The sequence below is a fragment of the Patiria miniata genome, unplaced genomic scaffold (genome assembly GCF_015706575.1).
Source record: "Patiria miniata isolate m_02_andy unplaced genomic scaffold, ASM1570657v1 HiC_scaffold_1, whole genome shotgun sequence".
Lineage (NCBI taxonomy): Eukaryota > Metazoa > Echinodermata > Asteroidea > Valvatida > Asterinidae > Patiria > Patiria miniata.
Genome location: NW_024037047.1, coordinates 19,861,426 through 19,881,802, shown reverse-complemented (window position 1 = coordinate 19,881,802; position 20,377 = coordinate 19,861,426). Strand labels below are relative to the sequence as shown.

Genomic DNA, 20,377 nt, shown 5'->3' with positions numbered 1-20,377 from the left:
TGATAAATCTGTACGCACGTAGCAATTGATAACATTGATAACATTGAGCAATGATGACATGCTGTCACCATTAAAAGATACGAGCATACATTTGCACTGCGGTAAACCGCAATCTTCAAGTAAAACAATATATTAATCAATATCATATGAATTTGTGAAATATACAACAAATTGGTGAATAACATGCACCTGTATTCAGACCCAAAGCCACATTCACTAAAAATGTAGGCATGAACTTTTTGAAAAGCCTTTGGTATTACCGTCACTCCATCTGATGAAACATACAGAATAACTAAAACCAACTCGCCCCTTAAATCTACCTTTAACAGCAAAGTGCACGGAAACCCCTATTAGGTACAGTCTAGTACAGACAAAGATATCAATTTTTAATTCACTTTTAATGATTGGTTTCACGGTCCTTTGGTAATATGTACATTTTTTTTAACGATGGTTTCGCGCACTCCTAAGTGAGTGCGCGAAACCATCTTTAAAAGGTGAAATACATTTTCTTCATGGTTTTTAATAAAAAAAAAAGAAGCATTGGCCCAACTGACGATTGAATTCAGTCTTTGAACATCAAGAAGTCTACACTATGCTAAAACGGAAACTTACTGAGAAATGTGATGTGTTAGTAGACATCATGTAGAGCCCCCAGCTGGTAACTCTCGGCGGTGTTTGGTGTCAACAATACGCGAGAACAAAAACAACCAAAACAACATTCGTTGATGTAGTTTTTTTCTTAAAGATAAGTTGTATTAAACAGTTAAGATATCAAAACTCCCATGATGCAATAACGCAGATATAAACAATTTTCAATACATTTTAAACTAAAACAAAACAAGACAACGGTGCCAATGCAATTTAAAATCTAAAAATTTGCCAACACAATCCACCATTTTATTTGTATCCTGAAAACGGTACAATGGCGAGGTCATTCTGGTCGCATTTTTTTTGGCGTTGGAAATAGGATCACAATGTGAAGAGCTATCATTTATAATGCAGTAACTGCGGGGAAAATGAAAGGAGGTACAGCCATAAACCTTTTCATAGTACATTAGAACAAAGACATTAATCCAATACCATTAAAATTAACCTTTTCATTGTACAGTTCAACGAAGCGCAAAGCCAATATAAAAAAAATTCAAATCGTCTTTGTACTCTTTTATCAGAGAGTACGTGTAACCCTCGGTGTAGATCGTCTGGTGCGCACACATGCACGACCCAAGGTCCTTTGGTACCATCACTCAAATAGGGCAATATAAAGAATAACTTAAGCAAACTCGCCTCTTATTTTGTTCATTTCAACACAAAGTGCACGTAAACCTCTGTGGTATAGTCTGGTACCAACGGAGATTTCAAATTCAATTGTAACGTCACTTTGAATGATCGGATTCAAGGTGTTTAGGTAAGAGTGGTGAGTTGAGCGAGTGTGCGAAACCATCGTTAAAAAAGTTGGTACATTTCTACTCATGGTGTATAATTTGTAAAACCTAAGTATAGGCCGAACTGTCAACTCACAGCCTGTGATCATCCAGGGCCCAATTTAAAAGCGCTGCTTAACAGCCGACTTTGTGCTTACCGAGCCTCCATCTATTTCATAGAAACCGTTAAGCAGTCAGTACAGCAAAAGCACGCTTAACCACAGAAGAAACCTTTGCTTAATTCAGTGACGTTACAATATAAATCTCCATGCGCGCGCAGCCGTTAGTATGAAATAGTTCTTAAGCAGCAGCATGATTTTCTGCTAAAGCAGGGACAACTTTTCTGCTTACTGTTAAGCGGTGCTATTAAATTGGGCCCTGATGTTTACAATAAAAGCCATTGTTAATGCCTTTTGCAGACGTTGAGAAAACCACATTTGTGATTAGTGACCGCTGTTCCCGAGACACATCGTGTATATAGTGCACAGTATGAGAACGACACGAAAAACGTATTCGTACTCCGTGGTGTCCGATGTAAACAAACGGAGAATTGTCCTCTTTTCTCGGGAACGGTAAGACATTAGGTTGGTTTCCTTTCAACCACATGTTGAAATAGGATAGGTAAACAATCTAAAACATGAAATTTTCGGGGTTTTCGGGACCTAGTGTTATTTTGCTATTTACCGGTCTTTCTTTTATTAGGTGTTGGGCCTGAGCCCAACACCTATTGTTATTGTAAGAATTTACTATATTTTTTATTTCTCCAAGACACATTCGTTTTCAGAACCGTTTGTCAAAATGAAAACACACATGAACTTCAATTGTCAATACATGAATGCACAACCCACTGAAGATGTGCTTTTTTGCAATTACGTCATTATGACGTCATCATAAGTCACGTGACGTCACTTCAAAAAATAAAACATTTAATCTTTGAAATTCAATATAAAATCAACCGTGAAAGACCGCAACTTGAATTTTGCGGGAATCGACATGATTATACATGCTCTTCAATTTATCTTGTGTGCGTAAAATCACATGACCCTTCCTTCCGGTCTGTGGGTGGGTTGATCTTTCCAAAAAAAAAATGATCGGTGACGCCATCAAGTGTTCGAGCGCCCTCTAGCGGCAGGTTAAAAAATATCCAAAACGCATTTTCAGTTGATGTCTGTGGCGAAATTTGCGGTAATTACTTCAAAATTAATATACATAATAACCTTAATGCAGACAAGACCTGTGCGCGAAAAAAAATGATTACGTCATCAGACAGGGGTTACAATGAAAAGACCTCTTTTCCTTTTAAAATAGCTAAAAAATCAACCGTCAGAGATATAATCCAGTTTTGAGCTTTAAATGGCACTTTAATAATAGGTCTAAAACTTACAAAGGTTTCGTTACAATAAAATTACTAGAAGATGCCCTGCAGCCCCCTTGAAGTTTGAAGTTGAACACGCCTACGCATTGAAACGCTCATATAATGCCACGTACATTGTGTGTACAGCAAATGGGGATAATTGCGTACAAAGGGAAAATCCCGAAAAAACAGTGGGCTGTCATTGCGTAAAAGGGAACTTCCCGTCATTATGATACTCAAAAATTGGGCTGGCAAAAGCGCCAATTTGGGCGCTTTTTTTAAATTGGGCGTTTTTTTCCCTAAAAACATGCGCATCAGCGCATTAGGGTAAAGAGGGTATGGCGAGCAATATCTTGTGTTGCGCCAATGGTGTGCAACCTTTGCTTTAAGAGATATGAGCTATTTGATGGGTTTTTGTAACAATTGTACTAGATCAGTTTACAGTACAGCAGCATATGCGCGTGCAGATCCTCACCTGACTCTTTATAACTATCCTCTGTATAATTACTCCACACGCTATTTTTCAACCCTGAACAATCAACATCAACAATCAACATCAACAATCAACAAACAACATCAACATCAACAATCAACATCAACAACCAACAATCAACATCAACAATCAACATTAACATCAACAATTAACATCAACAATCAACATCAACAATCAACATTAACAATCAACATCAACATCAACAATCAACAATCAACATCAACATCAACAATCAACATCAACAACCAACAATCAACATCAACAATCAACATTAACATCAACAATTAACATCAACAATCAACATCAACAATCAACATTAACATTAACAATCAACATCAACAATCAACAATCAACAATCAACATTAACAATCAACATCAACATTCAACATCAATAATCAACATCAACAATCAACATTAACATCAACAATCAACATCAAGAGTCAACAATCAACATCAACAATCAACATCAACAATCAACATCAACATCAGCAATCAACACCAACAATCAACATCAACAATTAACATCAACATCAACAATCAACATCAAAAATCAACATCAACAATCAACATCAACAATCAACAATTAACATCAACAATCTGACATTCAACATCAATAACCTACATAAGTAATCAACATCAACAATCACCATCAACAATCAACAATTAACATCAACAATCATTAACAAAAAAACATCAACATCAACAATCATCATCAATCTACATCAATAATTGTTAATCAATATCAACAATCAATAATCAACAATCAACAACCAACATCAACAATCGACAACAATAATCAACAATGCGAAAAAGCCAAACCTCTTGCCCAACACCGTGTGTTTGTCCTCAAACTCTAGTTTATGAATGTATTCTCTAAAGGAGTGTGGAATAAATGTCTTCTTGAATTGAATTGAATTTAATTAAATCGATGTTGATTAACCAATTTGAATATTACAAACAGTAAATTCGAATGACAAACGTTTTAAAAAATCCGGTAAAACCTATATTTTTTCCGGGAGATACTTCTTCAGTTTAAGACACAACAACTCATAAGAGTCAGTAGCAATTATTCTAAATCTTCAGTACATTTTTGCTTTGTGATAAATATTCCTCCTACCAAGCATAGTATACAAATATTGAGTGGATCAGCGTGGAATGGGAGATTTTACCAAGCGATAATATTCCTCCCATTTCACAATTTAAAGCCACTCAATATTTGTTTTATATAACTGACATATGGATCCTTGTTATTTGATATATTTGAACTTTTATTTCAGTACAAAATTGGTGAAAATGTATTTCTCTCTTCCAAACCACCCCTTCACGAAAATGTTTGAACCCAACGCTGAAGCGCTGGCTCTTTGGAACAATACGCGCTACGCGCAACGCTGAACGCGCACACCAACATGAATTTGCACATAAACACCGCGCCATGGAACAAGAATGATCCTAACTAACGGAATAAATGTGTGTTTCGGAGGTATTATAACACTCTATTTAAAGCCAGTGTGAGTTTGGATGGGTTATTATTACTCCTCCAGACTCACACTGGTTTTAAACAGAGTGTTTAATACCGACGGAACACATATTTATTCCCTTTCATAAATACCTTTTTGGTCAAAAACCAAATTTGTTCGGTCCAAAAATCGAAAGAGGTCAAAAACTAGACGCTGCCAACCATTTTGTTCAACAATTTTACTTCATGTTTTATGAAACACCCCTCTGACTATCATATGGAATGCCCCTCCACAATTGCACCTCCATGGTCGTGCGTACTGCGTGATGTCGCACAAAACGCAGCTGGGCTGGTGTAGTACGAATATCGGATTATGAAATAATGATTCACTGGTAGTATTGCGCATGCATACGTTGGGAATTTGAACGTTCAACTAATGAAACGTAAAAGGCACCGGATTTCATGGGGGTCCAAATTTCATGTGACACTGGAAAAGTGTTTAAGACCAGCTAGCCATGTCTGTAACATCCGTTTAAGACCGGCAACGTAACGGGCTCTCGACCAATAGGAATGCGTAAACGGTCTTGGGTATTTATGAATGTTCAATATTATTTCCCATTCCCCATGGGCGGATAGTACTTTTTGAGCCCCGGCGTAAATGGCAGTAATAACAAATGTCACGTGATGTGAGTTCCACCAATCAAATGACAAGGATCTGTATATCGGTTATTTAATATTTATTATCAACTTTAATAATATCTACCGTCGCGTTTACTTTTATATAGATTGAAAGTTTGTCAGCGCTGTCGGAGAGAATCGCGTGAATGCTTCAGCTGAATTAATCACGGCGACATCCAAGCAGCTCCAATCGCAGAGCAACACCTTTATTCCATTCAGTAGGCTCAATGCGCACCACCGTGGCCTCCACACTCTCATCAAACAAGTTAGTGACCGGGGTGTCGGAATCGGTGTTACCGATGAACACCTGAAAATGCCAACACAATAAACGCACATTTGTAACAAAATATCCTACTTCTATAGTCTAGGACCAAAACTACAAAAAAAGTGGGCATTCTTAGCTGACGGGATCTTCCTTTAAACCAGAATTTCAACAAACCGTAATAAGCATATAAAGTAAACTGTTTGTCCTGGGTTGGGACCCACTTTTAAGGTCATTTCAGCCATATAGACATCTCTTGACTGGGCTCATTAGGGTTCCTTTTTGAACTTCAGAGCATTTTGCTTTGGGTGGGGGAAAGCTATTTTCCCTTCAATAATCTTTATATTATGAGAGAATGCAGCATCAATCTTTTCTGATGTTTGTTCTTTGTTGCTAGTACGTGTCAAAAAATGTCCTGCTTTTGATCCTTAAAACCTTAAATCTCGACATCTTGCACAAAGCTAATTAAACTCGCTCCATACAATTTGTCATTCCTTGTTTACATGATCTTAAATTATGTTTGGTTCCATTTACGTTTTTAAATAACATTACATATTGAAATACAGCCCAAACAAAATATGAGAAAAAATACGTGAATTTTTCTTTTCAAAACAGTTTAACGTACAAAGTTAAATTTATCTTACAGCAAGACTTAGTAAAGAATGATGTTTACCTTGATGTCTCTGTTTCCATCTGTCACGTGTTTGCGTTGGGATGAGGGCTGCTGCTGATACGCCACCTTGTACCGCATCACGTACCAACTGCCGCCGGGGCTGCCTTGTGTGGTGACTCCAGTCACCACTGTACTCCGGACGAGGTCCACCTCGATCCAGGGATTGCCATCGGCCCTGTACACGGAGTGAAGAGAGAATAAGGAACAATGACGCAACAATACCCTGCAAATCCTGTTGTGGAACGGATTTGAAAATTAAATATTATTATTGACACCCGTTACAGTGTGCAATTCAAATGCACATGAGTCCGGGTTGAGTCTTGGCCGGGGATGATAACTTTTTTGATAATGGAAAGGAGAACCATTGCAAAAAAAACAAACAATGCAAAACAAAATAAAACAAACGTACTAAAACAAAATCCCACTGATGCAATTCTATATTCATTAATCAACACATTCAGGAGCGCTTTGTGGCATTTTAATGATACAGAGTGTATAAAGATATGAGAATGAAGTGTCAGGTGTGGTATTTCCCTTTGATACATACCTCCCGGTTAGCCATCTGTTGTGATTGTTGAGGCGTCCATCAGTGGCAGGGTAACCGTTGTTACTACTGGACGCCGTGATGCGATCATCTTGGATTGTCCCGTCCTCCATACCAAGGGGTTGCGGACTGGAACACTCTGCTGGCAACAAATGAACAGGCAAATGAAGGATTTATGCATATTGATAATAAAAAAATTTACATTATTGTGAGAAAGATAATTTGATCCTCAACTTTGTTTGGGAGTAAAGCGCATAATCATAACTGCACATTTTACCTTACCAAAAATCAGATTGAAAGTAGGGCCTCGTTATTGCAATTAGGAAAAAACCTTCCCCTCCCTCGAATTTGGCAGTGAGAAATATTTTGAATTTGGGAGAAAATTCAACGAGCATGACCAGCTGGGGTAGGTTGGGTTTCTCCGTACCAGCTGGTGTAGGTTTCCCCATACCAGCTAGGGTAGGTTTCCCCTTACCAGCTGGGGTAGGATTCTCCGTACCACCTGCGGTGGGTTTCTCCGTACAAGATGGGGTAGGTTTTTCCGAACCACCTTGGGTAGAATTCTCCGTAACGGCTTGGATAGGTTTCTCCGTACCAGCTGGGTGTGTTTCTCCGTACCACATGGGGCAGGTTTCCCCGTACCAAATGGGGTAGGTTTCAAATTGATAGTAGGGCCTTGTTATCGCAAATTTAAAAAAGCCTCCCCCTCCCTCGAATATGGCAGTGAGAAACATTTTGAAAGGGGAGTTCTTCTCAATACGTCAGGGACATGTTTGCAGATCTGGCGTCGTTTTACGACCAAGACACACAGCTTGGTCAATTATAGAATGAAAATGTATCATTGTGATATACTTGATATATATAAGTCGTCTATGCCATATAGGCCTATAATGAATTATGGAATGTAAACCAATCAGAGTGCTCGCATAAAATTCGCAAGCGATTCAAAATACACCCATATGGCCCGGTTTATACTGCATGCGAATGCGAATGCGAAGCGAATTTGACGTCATGAAATATTCGCGAGTTGAAATATGTTGAACTTTACGAATTCGCAGCGCGAATACTTTCTCTTTCACGCAGAGCATGAACCGGGCTGATGTTGTGTAAAAAATTGAAAAAGTTTTCTCCAAGTCGGTAATTTATCAGAAACAGTCAGCATCATTTGGTCTTAGAACTAGACTACGTGCATTGCAGCGATATTTAGCGTGCGTGGAACCAGTAACCGGTTACCGTTCGCAAAACAATTACCGACTTCAAATTAGGTTTTGCCTTTCACCGACGTTTTTAAACACTGTATACTCAGTGTGTGTAACAGTCCGTTTCAATTTATTTATTTATTTTTCTTTTATTTGATGTGTCCTTTCCTTTCCACCTTACAAGTAAAAGTTCCTATGCAAATGTATTTTCTTTTCCTGTGTGAATATTCAATAGCTATGTGCATTCTTAGACATTCTTCAGTTGGGTGTAGTTCTTTTGTGTTTGATTAGTTGGGTGTGTATGTGTGTGTGAGTATATAAGTGTATGGTCAGTGTGACTCCAGCCCACTCTATCACGTATGAGAGCTCTATAGACACCAAGACAAATCTCCTGCTGCCTGCTGCCTGCTGCCACACATTTTGCTCAGCAGAGTATTCAGACTCTGATGCAGAGCAATACGTATTAGCAGAGCCGAGCCGTGTACTGCAGCAGTGCCATTGTATAGCTGTTTAGCTGGGGCAATTTTGCTCCACTGTCTGCTGGTGAGCTGTAAAACCAGATACGGGGAACCTCGCTGCAAAACCGTGAGTTAGATTAATTAATTTTTTTTTTCTTCTAATTTTATCTGAAGTGGTTTAATTTCTTGAAATACGTTTATTTGTTCGAAGGATTATTTTGCCTACAAAATATAGTGACTGCTTAAACTTGCATGACCTGTGTACATAAGTTATGTTGAAGATTTTGGATTATTATTATTGGGGATCGACTATGTTAATTTGACTTTTCCAGAAAGTATTACTGGGGATTTCAGCCAGTTTGGGGGTCCTTCCACACCGCATGTGCATCCATTTGAAGTAGATCGGGACAGTCGCCTACTACTTGCTTGTGCCAAGACCTGACCTCGGGTACTACCACAAGGGCCAGACGAGGACTGGATTAACCACTTGACAGTTCGGCTGCTCAACTGGAAACCAGAACTGTATTGGGTTTGCATTGCTAAATACCCTGAATACATTTATTGTCATCGAGTCAAAGATAGAGTGAAGTCAAGTTAATTTGTGTCCAAGAACGAGAAAACTACTATTGTAATAAGAGTTGTTGTTGTTTTTTGTTTTTTTATAAAATACAAATTAAGGAAACCGTTCAGTGTTGATTCATTTTCAATCAAAGAAAACACAGAAGTGATCCCACTGGTGTAGCAACTAAAAGTTCAGTTTGTTAAAGTCAACAGAGGTGTAAATTGAGTAGTTTAACAAAAACCTAGTGTAAATAAGTCAGTGTATAGTGCACATACGTGTACTGTGTTTCAAGTATACGACTTGAAGATAATCTTGTTAATTCAAGTTCAGTGTAACACCGTTGCCATTAACGGAAGTGTAATAAGGTTTTTGTAAACAAAAAGAAACTTAAGTAATCAAGTTTGGAAACAGGAGTTCAATCAAAGATTTTTTTTATTAATTTAATTTCGTAGTCATAGTCACAGAAGTATACGTGTACATTTTTATCAATATAATTGTGTAGTCCTTCATTGAATGTTTTTAATATTAAAGTTTTTTGTAAATAATTGTCACTGAAAGAAAATTCTCCGTGTTGATTTATTTGCGTTGACAACAGTCTGACATTTTGGGGGCTTGTCCGGGAATTCGAAAAAAAAAAATCCTGTTGTCAGCTCAGATAAATATTTACGTGTAAATTTTGATGTGAGGATATTTCCATTGAAAGTTTGTAATAATATTTCTGGTTAAGATCGTTTTATTTCAGTGCAGGTTCATGCCGAAATCTGGTCTCAGCTCACCCGCGACACTCCCGCTGCGTCAGCCGCTTTGCGTGCTACTTACCGTGGTGCTTGCCGTGCTACTTACCGTGCTGCTTGCAGGAGTTGGTTTGGAACCTAAACGAGCAATCATGGAGAAGTGGGTTGAGGTTGGTAAAGAGATGGGATTGCAGGGTGGTGACTTAATGGATTTCATTAGAGAGAGAGAGAGAGCGGCAAAGGAAGAGAGAATGGAGTTGAGGTCGTTGAAGAAACAAGAGCAGGAAATCCTAGAGATGAGAATGAAAGTACATGAGGCTGAAAGCAAACCAGGTAAGGAGGTAAAACCCACTGTAACCACAAACACCAAGGCAAAGATGCCTAAACTCCCTAGTTTTCATGATGACAAAGATGACCTTGATTCATACTTACAAAGGTTTGAGCGCTATGCAACTAGTCAGAAATGGCCACCTGAGACTTGGGCCATTAACCTATGTGCACTCCTCACAGGTAAGGCTTTGTATGTATCTACCAGAATCCCAAAAGATCTTGTGAATGATTATGATACACTCAAGAAAGCATTGTTCAAGCAGTATAACTTAACCGAAGATGGCTTTCGTGTAAAGTTCCGTACAGCCAAACCAGATAAAGAGGAAAGCCCGACACAATTTGCAGTCCGTTTAGAGAATGATTTTGACAGGTGGATCGACTTAGCAAAGATTGCAGGGACTTATACTGGATTGAAGAGTTTGATTTTAAGAGAACAGTTCATTAGTAGTTGTAGCCCAGAATTATCTATCTTTCTGAAAGAGCGTTTACCCACAGATTTGGACAAGATGGCCAAGTTGGCTGAACAGTTCATTGAGGCCCGTGGAACAACATTCGGCCAGTTTACTCACCACATCAAGAAGCAACCAACCACAACAAGCTTCAGGAAACCCGAGTCGTCGAAGCCTTCTACAGCCCAGAGTCGTTCAACCACTTTTGTGCCGATGCAAGAGAGGATTTGCTTCGTCTGCAAGAAGAAGGGGCATCTCGCCAAAGATTGTCGTTTCCGAGGAACCCCGATGAGAGCGTCGAGTATGTTGGTCGATGATGGTAACAACAGTGGACATCCTAGAGTTAGTCAGTCTGATGGTGCCGGAGGATCGCATGGTGAGTCAACGAATAAGCATGATTGTAATTGTTCAGATTGTCCTAGAGGCAGGGAAACCGTTGCCTTTATGGTTTCACATAAACTCCCCTCTTTGAGTGATTGTTGCAGAGAAGACGATCATGTTACCCTCAGATGTGGACATCAACTGCCCATCATGAGTGCTGCCTGCCGAGAGCGTCTCACCGGAATGCCAGTGAAAGAAGGACAGATTGGTACCCAGAAAGTGTCCGTGCTCAGAGACAGCGGCTGCAGTGGTGTTGTGGTGCGACAGAGCCTTGTTACCGATGATCAGTTGACAGGTGAGCAACGAGCATGTGTTCTGATAGATGGGACAATCAGAAAGTCACCCGTGGCTAAGATCTCTATTGACACCCCATTCTACCGTGGTCAAGTTGAGGCAATTTGTATGAAGAATCCTGTGTATGATGTTATTTTGGGTAATGTCCTAGGAGTTCGGGATCCCAGAGATCCAGACGAAAACTGGTCTCCTGAGAAAACCACTGGTCCTGACCTTACATTAGCTGTCCAAACCAGAGCTCAGAAGGCTGCTGATGAGAAACCTCCTAAGTCATTGAAGGTGCCAAGCTGTATTTCTGATGTTGTCACTGCAGAAGATCTTCAAGCTGCACAAGAGTCAGATCCCACACTGCAACGATGTAGGGAATTAGCCAAGGAAAGTGAGTTGAGAACGGGTAAAAATGGCCACACATCCCACTTTGTAAAGCGCAAGGGTATATTGTACCGGCAGTTTCAGTCACCAGCTGTTGACAATAACAACATATTTTTCCAGGTAGTTGTACCCTCAAAATACAGGTCTCAAGTCATGAAACTGGCACACGAGTCTCTATTTGGAGGACATCTTGGATCACAGAAAACTTGCGACAGAGTAACAACCAATTTCTTCTGGCCAGGTATCCATTCATCCATTCGTCGCTTCGTCAAGTCTTGTGACATCTGCCAGCGCACCTATCCAAAGGGAAAGGTCAAGAAACTACCACTTGGAAGTCATCCTCTGATAGACACACCATTTCAGCGTGTGGCTGTAGATATCGTTGGACCAATCCATCCAGCTACGGACAAGGGTAATAGGTTCGTATTGACAGTTGTTGATTATGCTACCCGATACCCAGAAGCAGTTCCCCTCCGTAACATCGAGACTCCGACAGTGGCTGAAGCATTAGTTAACATCTTTTCTAGGGTTGGAGTACCTAAGGAAATCCTTAGTGATCAGGGTTCACAATTCATGTCTGGTCTGATGCGAGAAGTCAGTCGCTTGTTGTCAGTGAAACAGCTTACCACTACACCATACCATCCCGCCTGTAATGGCCTTGTGGAACGGTTTAATGGTACTCTCAAACAGATGCTTAGGAAGATGAGCACCGAGAGACCGAAGGACTGGGATAGATATTTTGGAGCTTTGCTTTTTGCATACCGTGAAGCACCTCAAGCAAGTTTGGGCTTCTCCCCGTTTGAACTCCTCTATGGGAGGACGATAAGAGGACCGATGTCTATCTTACGGGACCTATGGACGGGTGAGACTAAAGAGGAAGATACCAGAACTACTTACCAGTACGTGATAGACCTGAAGAACCGGTTGAGAGAAACTTGTGAGTTGGCACAACAAAGTCTGAACAAGGCCCAGATTCGACAGAAGAAGTACTACGACAAGCGCAGTCGAGACAGACAATTCAAGGTAGGTGATGAAGTGTTGTTACTCCTTCCAACTGATAGTAATAAACTCCTCCTACAGTGGAAGGGACCATTCCCTGTTGTAGCAAAACAAGGCAATCTAGATTACCAAATTGACATGAATGGTACTGTCAAAACTTTTCATGCAAATCTGCTTAAGTTGTATGTTCGCAGGGTAGAAGCCGCCAGAAATGAGCCAGTGGAGTACGCATGTGTGTCAGTCATCGTCGATGGAGAGTGTGATGAAGAAGGTGACAACGAATCTTTACTGCATTCACCAGTCTTGGAGGCAACAGAGTCAGTAGATGATGTTCTGATCGACCATGAACTTACCAAACAACAGAGACAAGAGGTAAGAATAGTTCTTAGTGAGTACCCCAATGTCCTTACTGATCTTCCTGGGAGGACTACAGTCGGAGAGCATGATATCAAGTTGACATCTAATGATCCAATTAGGTTCAAACCATACCCACTACCGTTTGCAATGAGAGACACCGTCGATGAGGAAGTAGCACAAATGCAGAAGCTAGAGGTCATCGAGCCATCACAATCCCCATATGCATCCCCAATTGTTCTGGTAGACAAGAAAGATGGAACCAAAAGATTTTGCATAGATTTTCGAGGTTTGAATCGCATAACAGTATTTGATGCCGAGCCACTTCCAACCCCAGATGAAATATTTGTTTCACTTTCACATGATCGCTATTTCAGTAAGTTCGACTTAACCAAGGGATACTGGCAAATCCCGATGAGAAAAGAAGCCAGACTAGCCACAGCGTTCCTTACACCGAATGGGTTGTTTCAGTTTTGCACCATGCCGTTTGGGTTAGTAAACGCCCCAGCTACGTTTAGTCGGATAATGAGAAGGGTTCTGAAAGGTCTGAAGCATACAGATAACTTTATTGATGACATCTTAATTCACACAGCAAGCTGGGATGATCATGTTGTAGCACTTCGAGTACTCTTAGAACGTCTGCAATCAGCGCAGTTGACAGCAAAACCAAGTAAGTGTGTCATAGGGGCGCAGAAGTTGGAATTTTTGGGACACGTTGTTGGACAGGGACATCTCCAACCACAACCAGACAAGATGAAGCACATCCAAGAGGCCAAACGACCAGAGACCAAGAAGCAACTTAGATCCTTTTTGGGCTTAGCCGGTTATTACCGGAGGTTTATCCCAAATTTTGCTGCATTGGCTGTACCTCTGACAGATTTGACAAGGGCGAAAGAACCAAACCGCATCACGTGGGGAGAGAGTCAGGAGATGGCATTCAACACACTCAAGACAAAGTTGTCTACAGATCCTATCCTTCATCTGCCAGATTGCTCCAAGCCGTTTATCATCCGCACTGATGCATCCAACACAGGCGTGGGAGCAGTTTTGCTGCAAGAACGAGACGATACAGGTCAAACATTTCCTGTGGCGTATGCCAGCAGAAAACTTCTACCAAGGGAGAGATCTTATGCGGTAATTGAGAAAGAGTGTCTAGCTGTCGTATGGGGAATCCAGAAATTTGAACCGTACCTGTATGGTCGTCAGTTTGTTCTCCAAACCGATCACCAGTCTTTGGCGTATTTGCATCGATCCAAGTTGGCGAACGCGAGGATAATGCGTTGGGCATTAGCTCTACAGCCCTACAGGTTCAGAGTAGAATATATCAAAGGGTCCCAAAATGTTGGTGCTGACTACCTGAGCAGAAGTGAAGTTGAAGGTGAGTGAATTAAATTCCCAGATGTGACTGCCTGATGAGAGACATCAGATTAAATTTGAATGATGTTTCCTAACCAGTGTAAATAAGTGTTTTTATGCCTACAGGTTTGAAGGGTTGACTCCCATCAAGGATGGAAAATGTTTTCAGGTAAAACATTCTTAAAGTGGGAGTGAAATGTAACAGTCCGTTTCAATTTATTTATTTATTTTTCTTTTATTTGATGTGTCCTTTCCTTTCCACCTTACAAGTAAAAGTTCCTATGCAAATGTATTTTCTTTTCCTGTGTGAATATTCAATAGCTATGTGCATTCTTAGACATTCTTCAGTTGGGTGTAGTTCTTTTGTGTTTGATTAGTTGGGTGTGTATGTGTGTGTGAGTATATAAGTGTATGGTCAGTGTGACTCCAGCCCACTCTATCACGTATGAGAGCTCTATAGACACCAAGACAAATCTCCTGCTGCCTGCTGCCTGCTGCCACACATTTTGCTCAGCAGAGTATTCAGACTCTGATGCAGAGCAATACGTATTAGCAGAGCCGAGCCGTGTACTGCAGCAGTGCCATTGTATAGCTGTTTAGCTGGGGCAATTTTGCTCCACTGTCTGCTGGTGAGCTGTAAAACCAGATACGGGGAACCTCGCTGCAAAACCGTGAGTTAGATTAATTTATTTATTTTTTCTTCTAATTTTATCTGAAGTGGTTTAATTTCTTGAAATACGTTTATTTGTTCGAAGGATTATTTTGCCTACAAAATATAGTGACTGCTTAAACTTGCATGACCTGTGTACATAAGTTATGTTGAAGATTTTGGATTATTATTATTGGGGATCGACTATGTTAATTTGACTTTTCCAGAAAGTATTACTGGGGATTTCAGCCAGTTTGGGGGTCCTTCCACACCGCATGTGCATCCATTTGAAGTAGATCGGGACAGTCGCCTACTACTTGCTTGTGCCAAGACCTGACCTCGGGTACTACCACAAGGGCCAGACGAGGACTGGATTAACCACTTGACAGTTCGGCTGCTCAACTGGAAACCAGAACTGTATTGGGTTTGCATTGCTAAATACCCTGAATACATTTATTGTCATCGAGTCAAAGATAGAGTGAAGTCAAGTTAATTTGTGTCCAAGAACGAGAAAACTACTATTGTAATAAGAGTTGTTGTTGTTTTTTGTTTTTTTTATAAAATACAAATTAAGGAAACCGTTCAGTGTTGATTCATTTTCAATCAAAGAAAACACAGAAGTGATCCCACTGGTGTAGCAACTAAAAGTTCAGTTTGTTAAAGTCAACAGAGGTGTAAATTGAGTAGTTTAACAAAAACCTAGTGTAAATAAGTCAGTGTATAGTGCACATACGTGTACTGTGTTTCAAGTATACGACTTGAAGATAATCTTGTTAATTCAAGTTCAGTGTAACACCGTTGCCATTAACGGAAGTGTAATAAGGTTTTTGTAAACAAAAAGAAACTTAAGTAATCAAGTTTGGAAACAGGAGTTCAATCAAAGATTTTTTTTATTAATTTAATTTCGTAGTCATAGTCACAGAAGTATACGTGTACATTTTTATCAATATAATTGTGTAGTCCTTCATTGAATGTTTTTAATATTAAAGTTTTTTGTAAATAATTGTCACTGAAAGAAAATTCTCCGTGTTGATTTATTTGCGTTGACAACAGTCTGACAGTGTGTTACCTCCCGAGTGAAAGTTGGAAAAAAATCACTCGGGTGGGACTCGAACTCACGACCTCCTGCTTTCTAGTGCAGATGTCTTACCACTCGACCACCGAGCTAACGTGATCGGTTGGCCGGTTCAAATCTGATGTACATAGCAGCGGGTACCGCATAAACTATTATAAGATGGAATTTTGCGTTGGGATGATATAAATCAAATTAGGTTTTGCCCTTCACCGACGTTTTTAAAAACGTTTTTAAAAACTTTTTATGCGGTACCCGCTGCTATGTACATCAGATTCGAACCGGCCAACCGATCCCGTTAGCTCGGTGGTCGAGTGGTAAGACATCTGCACTAGGAAGCAGGAGGTAGTGGGTTCGAGTCCCACCCGAGTGATTTTTTCCAACTTTCACTCGGGTGGTAACACTCACTCGGGTGGTAGGGTAGGTTTCTCCGTACCGGCTGAGGTAGGTTTCCCCGCACCAGCTGGGGTAGGTTTCCCCACACCAGTTTGGGTAGGATTCTCCGTACCATCTGGGGTAGGTTTCCTCGCACCAGTTGGGGTAGATTTCTCCGTACCAGCTGGGGTAGGTTTCCCCACACCAGTTTGGGTAGGATTCTCCGTACCATCTGGGGTAGGTTTCCTCGCACCAGTTGGGGTAGGTTTTTCCGTACCAGCTGGGGTAGGTTTCCCTGCACCAGTTTTGGTAGGTTTCTCCGTACCATCTGGGGTAGGTTTCCTCGCACCAGTTGGGGTAGATTTCTCCGTATCAGTTGGGGTAGGTTTCGCCGTACCAGCTTGGGTAGGTTTCTCTGTGCCAGCCGGGGTAGGGTTTCTCCTTACCGGCAGGGATAGGTTTCTCCGTACCAGCTTGGGAGGGTTTCCCCGTACCAGCTGGGGTTGGTTTCTCTGTACCACCTGGGGTAGGTTTCTCCGTACCAACTGGGGTAGGCCTCTCCGTACCAGCTGGGGTAGGTTTCTCTGTACCACCTGGGGTAGGTTTCTCCATAGCCGCTGTGGTAGGTTTCTCTGTACCACCTGGGGTAGGTTTCTCCGTACCAACTGGAGTAGGCTTCGCCGTACCACCTGGGGTGGGTTTCTCTGTACCAGCTGGGGTAGGTTTCTCCATAGCCGCTGTGGTAGGTTTCTCTGTACCAGCTGGGGTAGGTTTCTCTGTACCAGCCGGGGTAGGCTTTTCCGTAGCACCTGTGGTAGGCTTCTCCGTACCAGCTGGTGTAGGTTTCTCTGTACCACCTGGGGTAGGTTTCTCCATAGCCGCTGTGGTAGGTTTCTCCGTACCAGCTGGGGTAGGCTTCTCTGTACCACCTTGGGTAGGTTTCTCCATACCAGCTGGGGAAGGCTTCTCCGTACCACCTGGGGTAGGCTTCTCCGTACCAGCTGGGGTAGGTTTCTCTGTACCACCTGGGGTAGGTTTCTCCATAGCCGCTGTGGGAGGTTTCTCTGTACCAGCTGGGGTAGGTTTCTCCGTACCAGCTGGGGTAGGTTTCTCCGTACCAGCTGGGGTAGGTTTCTCTGTACCAGCTGGGGTAGGGGTCTCTGTACCACCTGGGGTAGGTTTCTCCGTACCAGCTGGGGTAGGCTTCTCCGTACCACCTGGGGTAGGCTTCTCCGTAGCAGCTGGGGTAGGTTTCTCTGTACCACCTGGGGTAGGTTTCTCCATAGCCGCTGTGGTAGGTTTCTCTGTACCAGCTAGGGTAGGTTTCTCTGTACCAGCTGGGGTAGGTTTCTCCGTACCAGCCTGGGTAGGTTTCTCCGTACCACCTTTGGTTGGTTTTGCCGTACCAGCTGGGTAAGGTAACAGTTATGGCGTATTTCCAAAAAAGTATACCCTTGAATTTTGCACAAGGGAACATTTCCCATGTTGCTTTTGTAAATGGGCTACTTGTTCCCGAGTCATGTTTTGAATTGCGCCCGAATTCAGCGCTCTAAATTAGCCCATTTTAGCTACGCGCTGTCGCGCACTGAACCGACGAATTATAAAAACCATGCTTTTCAACAGTTATTTCGTCAGTGACTTTTGGCACAGCTGCAAATGATGGACCGTAGCTTTAAGCCTCGTTGACGAGACACACCGCGTGCGCGTCCCGGTTCGCGCGTAGAGCGCGAAGTACGCACTTCTTATTTTATCCTGCATGTGCAAAAAATCATAGCGTCTATCTTCGCGTAATGCGCCTATCAAAACGTTCCCCCCCCCCCCGCGCTGCCCAAGGTCTGATGTCGGGATTTGGTCACGTTTTTCATGCCCTGGGGTGGGGATTTTGGTCACTCAAAATATTGTTAACATTGGCGTACCAATGGAAAGGCAATCAATAGCATGACTAGTGCGCCCCACGTATGTAAGTCGGGGCATGGTCGGGGATTGTCACTTAAATTTTGCCCGAAGGGTTGGAATTTTGTCACTTCAAAAGTGACAATCCCTACGTCTTGGGTGGGGCAGCCAGGGAGGGGAGGGGTAGGGGAAACAATTGATAGGTGCATAAGCGTCAGGCGTCGTCGGGAATGCGTTCGAATGACACTCTATAGGTCATCCGGCCTCCCCAACTCTCCCTTTCTTGCCAGTGGGGATGTACATGGAACATTTTCCTAGGTTTGTAAATAAATGAAATAAAAACGTGTTATTCTATGGAATTCTAAACATGTGTCTATTACCTGGGTTGTTTACTGCAGGCTCACATTTGAAGTAAATTTGAATTTCGTCAGAATCCTCACTCAGGAAAAGCTCGTTTAGGTAGTAGGGTACCCACTGGCGGTATGACGAAGCAGTGATGCACATCCCGCCCAGACGTATAGCGATACATTCGCACGGATCTTTGTACGGTAAGAACCAAAGGTGTGGGATACCAGATTGTGGGTGGTACTCCGATCCAATGAAGCAGACTTGATGGCATGAGACCATCAATACTACAAAAAAAAACACCATAAGAAAGACGCAATCAGCCCCCAATATGACACCAACATTGCCTTCTTCTTATCTATTGGGGCCTATTAAAGCAGAATGTAAACGCACTGCCCCAATTACCATTAGTATTATGCTATTTGGGTTTAATACGCGGCCGTCGCAGAATCGAAATGTTGAGGGGGTTGACCGACAAATGGGGGCGCTTATTCGACACTTTTTTGCCTATAGAGCCTGGAAGTTCACGCCTGGTGCGTGGCGCGTTTCCTGGACCTTCGAATCGGCATGATGTGTACTAATTGGCAATGGTTTTATTCCTTTTTGTTCATGAAAGCGCTTGACTGGAAAAAGAAAGTCAGCCAAATAAATTATGCTCTTGTTTGCGAAAATCTTAAAATACATGTCGGGTACTGTGATTCACACAATGGGCACCCCTATTGAATAATTGATGTTAGTTGATGAAAAATTGACAGTGCAATAATAGTTCAAGATACATTTTTCGATTTCACCGCTAATACAATGGAAGACATTATCGGTATTTGAGGACACCTATAAACGTAGCCATTCGTTGACGGTTTTACGGTCATTTCGCCGGATTTTGTGCATCAAGTTTGCACTCAGATAGTGCGAGGGGCGAGCTTTGCTGCGTCATTTTCTTCTTGGAATCTGACAACGGTCACCTATAGGTGTATTCCAAAACTCGGCTTCATCTCCATTTTGGCTTCGCCCACTTTTTGGGTCCCTAACCAGAAGATTCCAGCTCAACATTAGTCAATGTTTTCTTAAAGGAATACCAAACTGTATGATATATGAAGCAAGTTTTTTGATTAATATGATCGGAACATTAACAGCTTTTAAAGTCAAAGCGGTAACAAGGCTGAGTTTTGAAAAAGGGTTATCTAGTTTATTTTTAGCCCGGTGGCGGCTATCTGAGCTACAATTTATAGACGTCAGGACGAAATTGTGAGGTCAGGGAACCAGACTAGACGTTATTCACGATCTGAGGAAACCATTTTTGATTATGTTCCCCGAATCTATTTCACAAATTATAAACTGTTAAATGTGATGGTGCCAGACTTCTGTATTTGGCGTCCCATCCTCGATCAATTTCCATTATTATAAAGGTAGATCAATGATTTTTGTCATTATTCATCAAAGAAATTTGGAGTGAACCTTTCACTTCGACTCTCAAATTCAAAAATGAAAAAATTACCTCGCTTTGAATTTAATATGACCGACACGCGAATAAGGTGTAGTGATCCATGAAGGTTCAACAGAATAGCATAAAAGTTGACTGAACGTTTTGTTAAAAAGCGTTTTTCTACTTTTCTTATTTTCTGCTACCAGAAATTAAGCATATTGAACGTTTTGCTCAAACGCATTCTTCTACCT

General features: G+C 41.6%; 2 protein-coding genes across 3 annotated transcripts; one reads left to right on the top strand and one right to left on the bottom strand.

The window, feature by feature from the left end:
• Nucleotides 1-5,465: 5,465 nt before the first annotated feature.
• On the bottom strand, nucleotides 5,466-7,504 carry LOC119731474 (EGF-like repeat and discoidin I-like domain-containing protein 3). The gene is made up of 4 exons (XM_038204660.1): nucleotides 7,357-7,504; nucleotides 6,885-7,023; nucleotides 6,338-6,512; nucleotides 5,466-5,709 (listed from the first exon to the last, which is right to left on the bottom strand). The coding sequence occupies exons 1-4, from the start codon at nucleotides 7,502-7,504 to the stop codon at nucleotides 5,563-5,565; spliced, it is 609 nt and encodes a 202-aa protein (XP_038060588.1). The 3' UTR covers nucleotides 5,466-5,562.
• Nucleotides 7,505-8,200: 696 nt separating this feature from the next.
• On the top strand, nucleotides 8,201-16,033 carry LOC119724977. 2 transcript variants are annotated; one of them, XM_038196336.1, is made up of 3 exons: nucleotides 8,201-8,665; nucleotides 8,871-15,040; nucleotides 15,246-16,033. In XM_038196336.1, the coding sequence occupies exon 2, from the start codon at nucleotides 9,852-9,854 to the stop codon at nucleotides 14,397-14,399; it is 4,548 nt and encodes a 1,515-aa protein (XP_038052264.1). In that variant the 5' UTR covers nucleotides 8,201-8,665; nucleotides 8,871-9,851; the 3' UTR covers nucleotides 14,400-15,040; nucleotides 15,246-16,033. The 2 variants fall into 2 exon arrangements, with proteins under 2 accessions (XP_038052264.1, XP_038052273.1); XM_038196345.1 differs by lacking the exon at nucleotides 8,201-8,665 and having other exon boundaries at nucleotides 8,686-15,040.
• The last annotated feature ends 4,344 nt before the right edge of the window (nucleotides 16,034-20,377 follow it).

Coding starts and splice junctions, on each gene's coding strand:
- LOC119731474 (XM_038204660.1), bottom strand. CDS start 7,504: ATGTGGTACGGAGAAACACACCCAGCTGGTACGGAGAAACCTATCCAA. Junction 6,513..6,884: donor AACAGATGGCTAACCGGGAG/GTATGTATCAAA, acceptor CTCCGTGTACAG/GGCCGATGGCAATCCCTGGA. Junction 5,710..6,337: donor ATGGAAACAGAGACATCAAG/GTAAACATCATT, acceptor TGGCATTTTCAG/GTGTTCATCGGTAACACCGA.
- LOC119724977 (XM_038196336.1), top strand. CDS start 9,852: ATGCCGAAATCTGGTCTCAGCTCACCCGCGACACTCCCGCTGCGTCAG.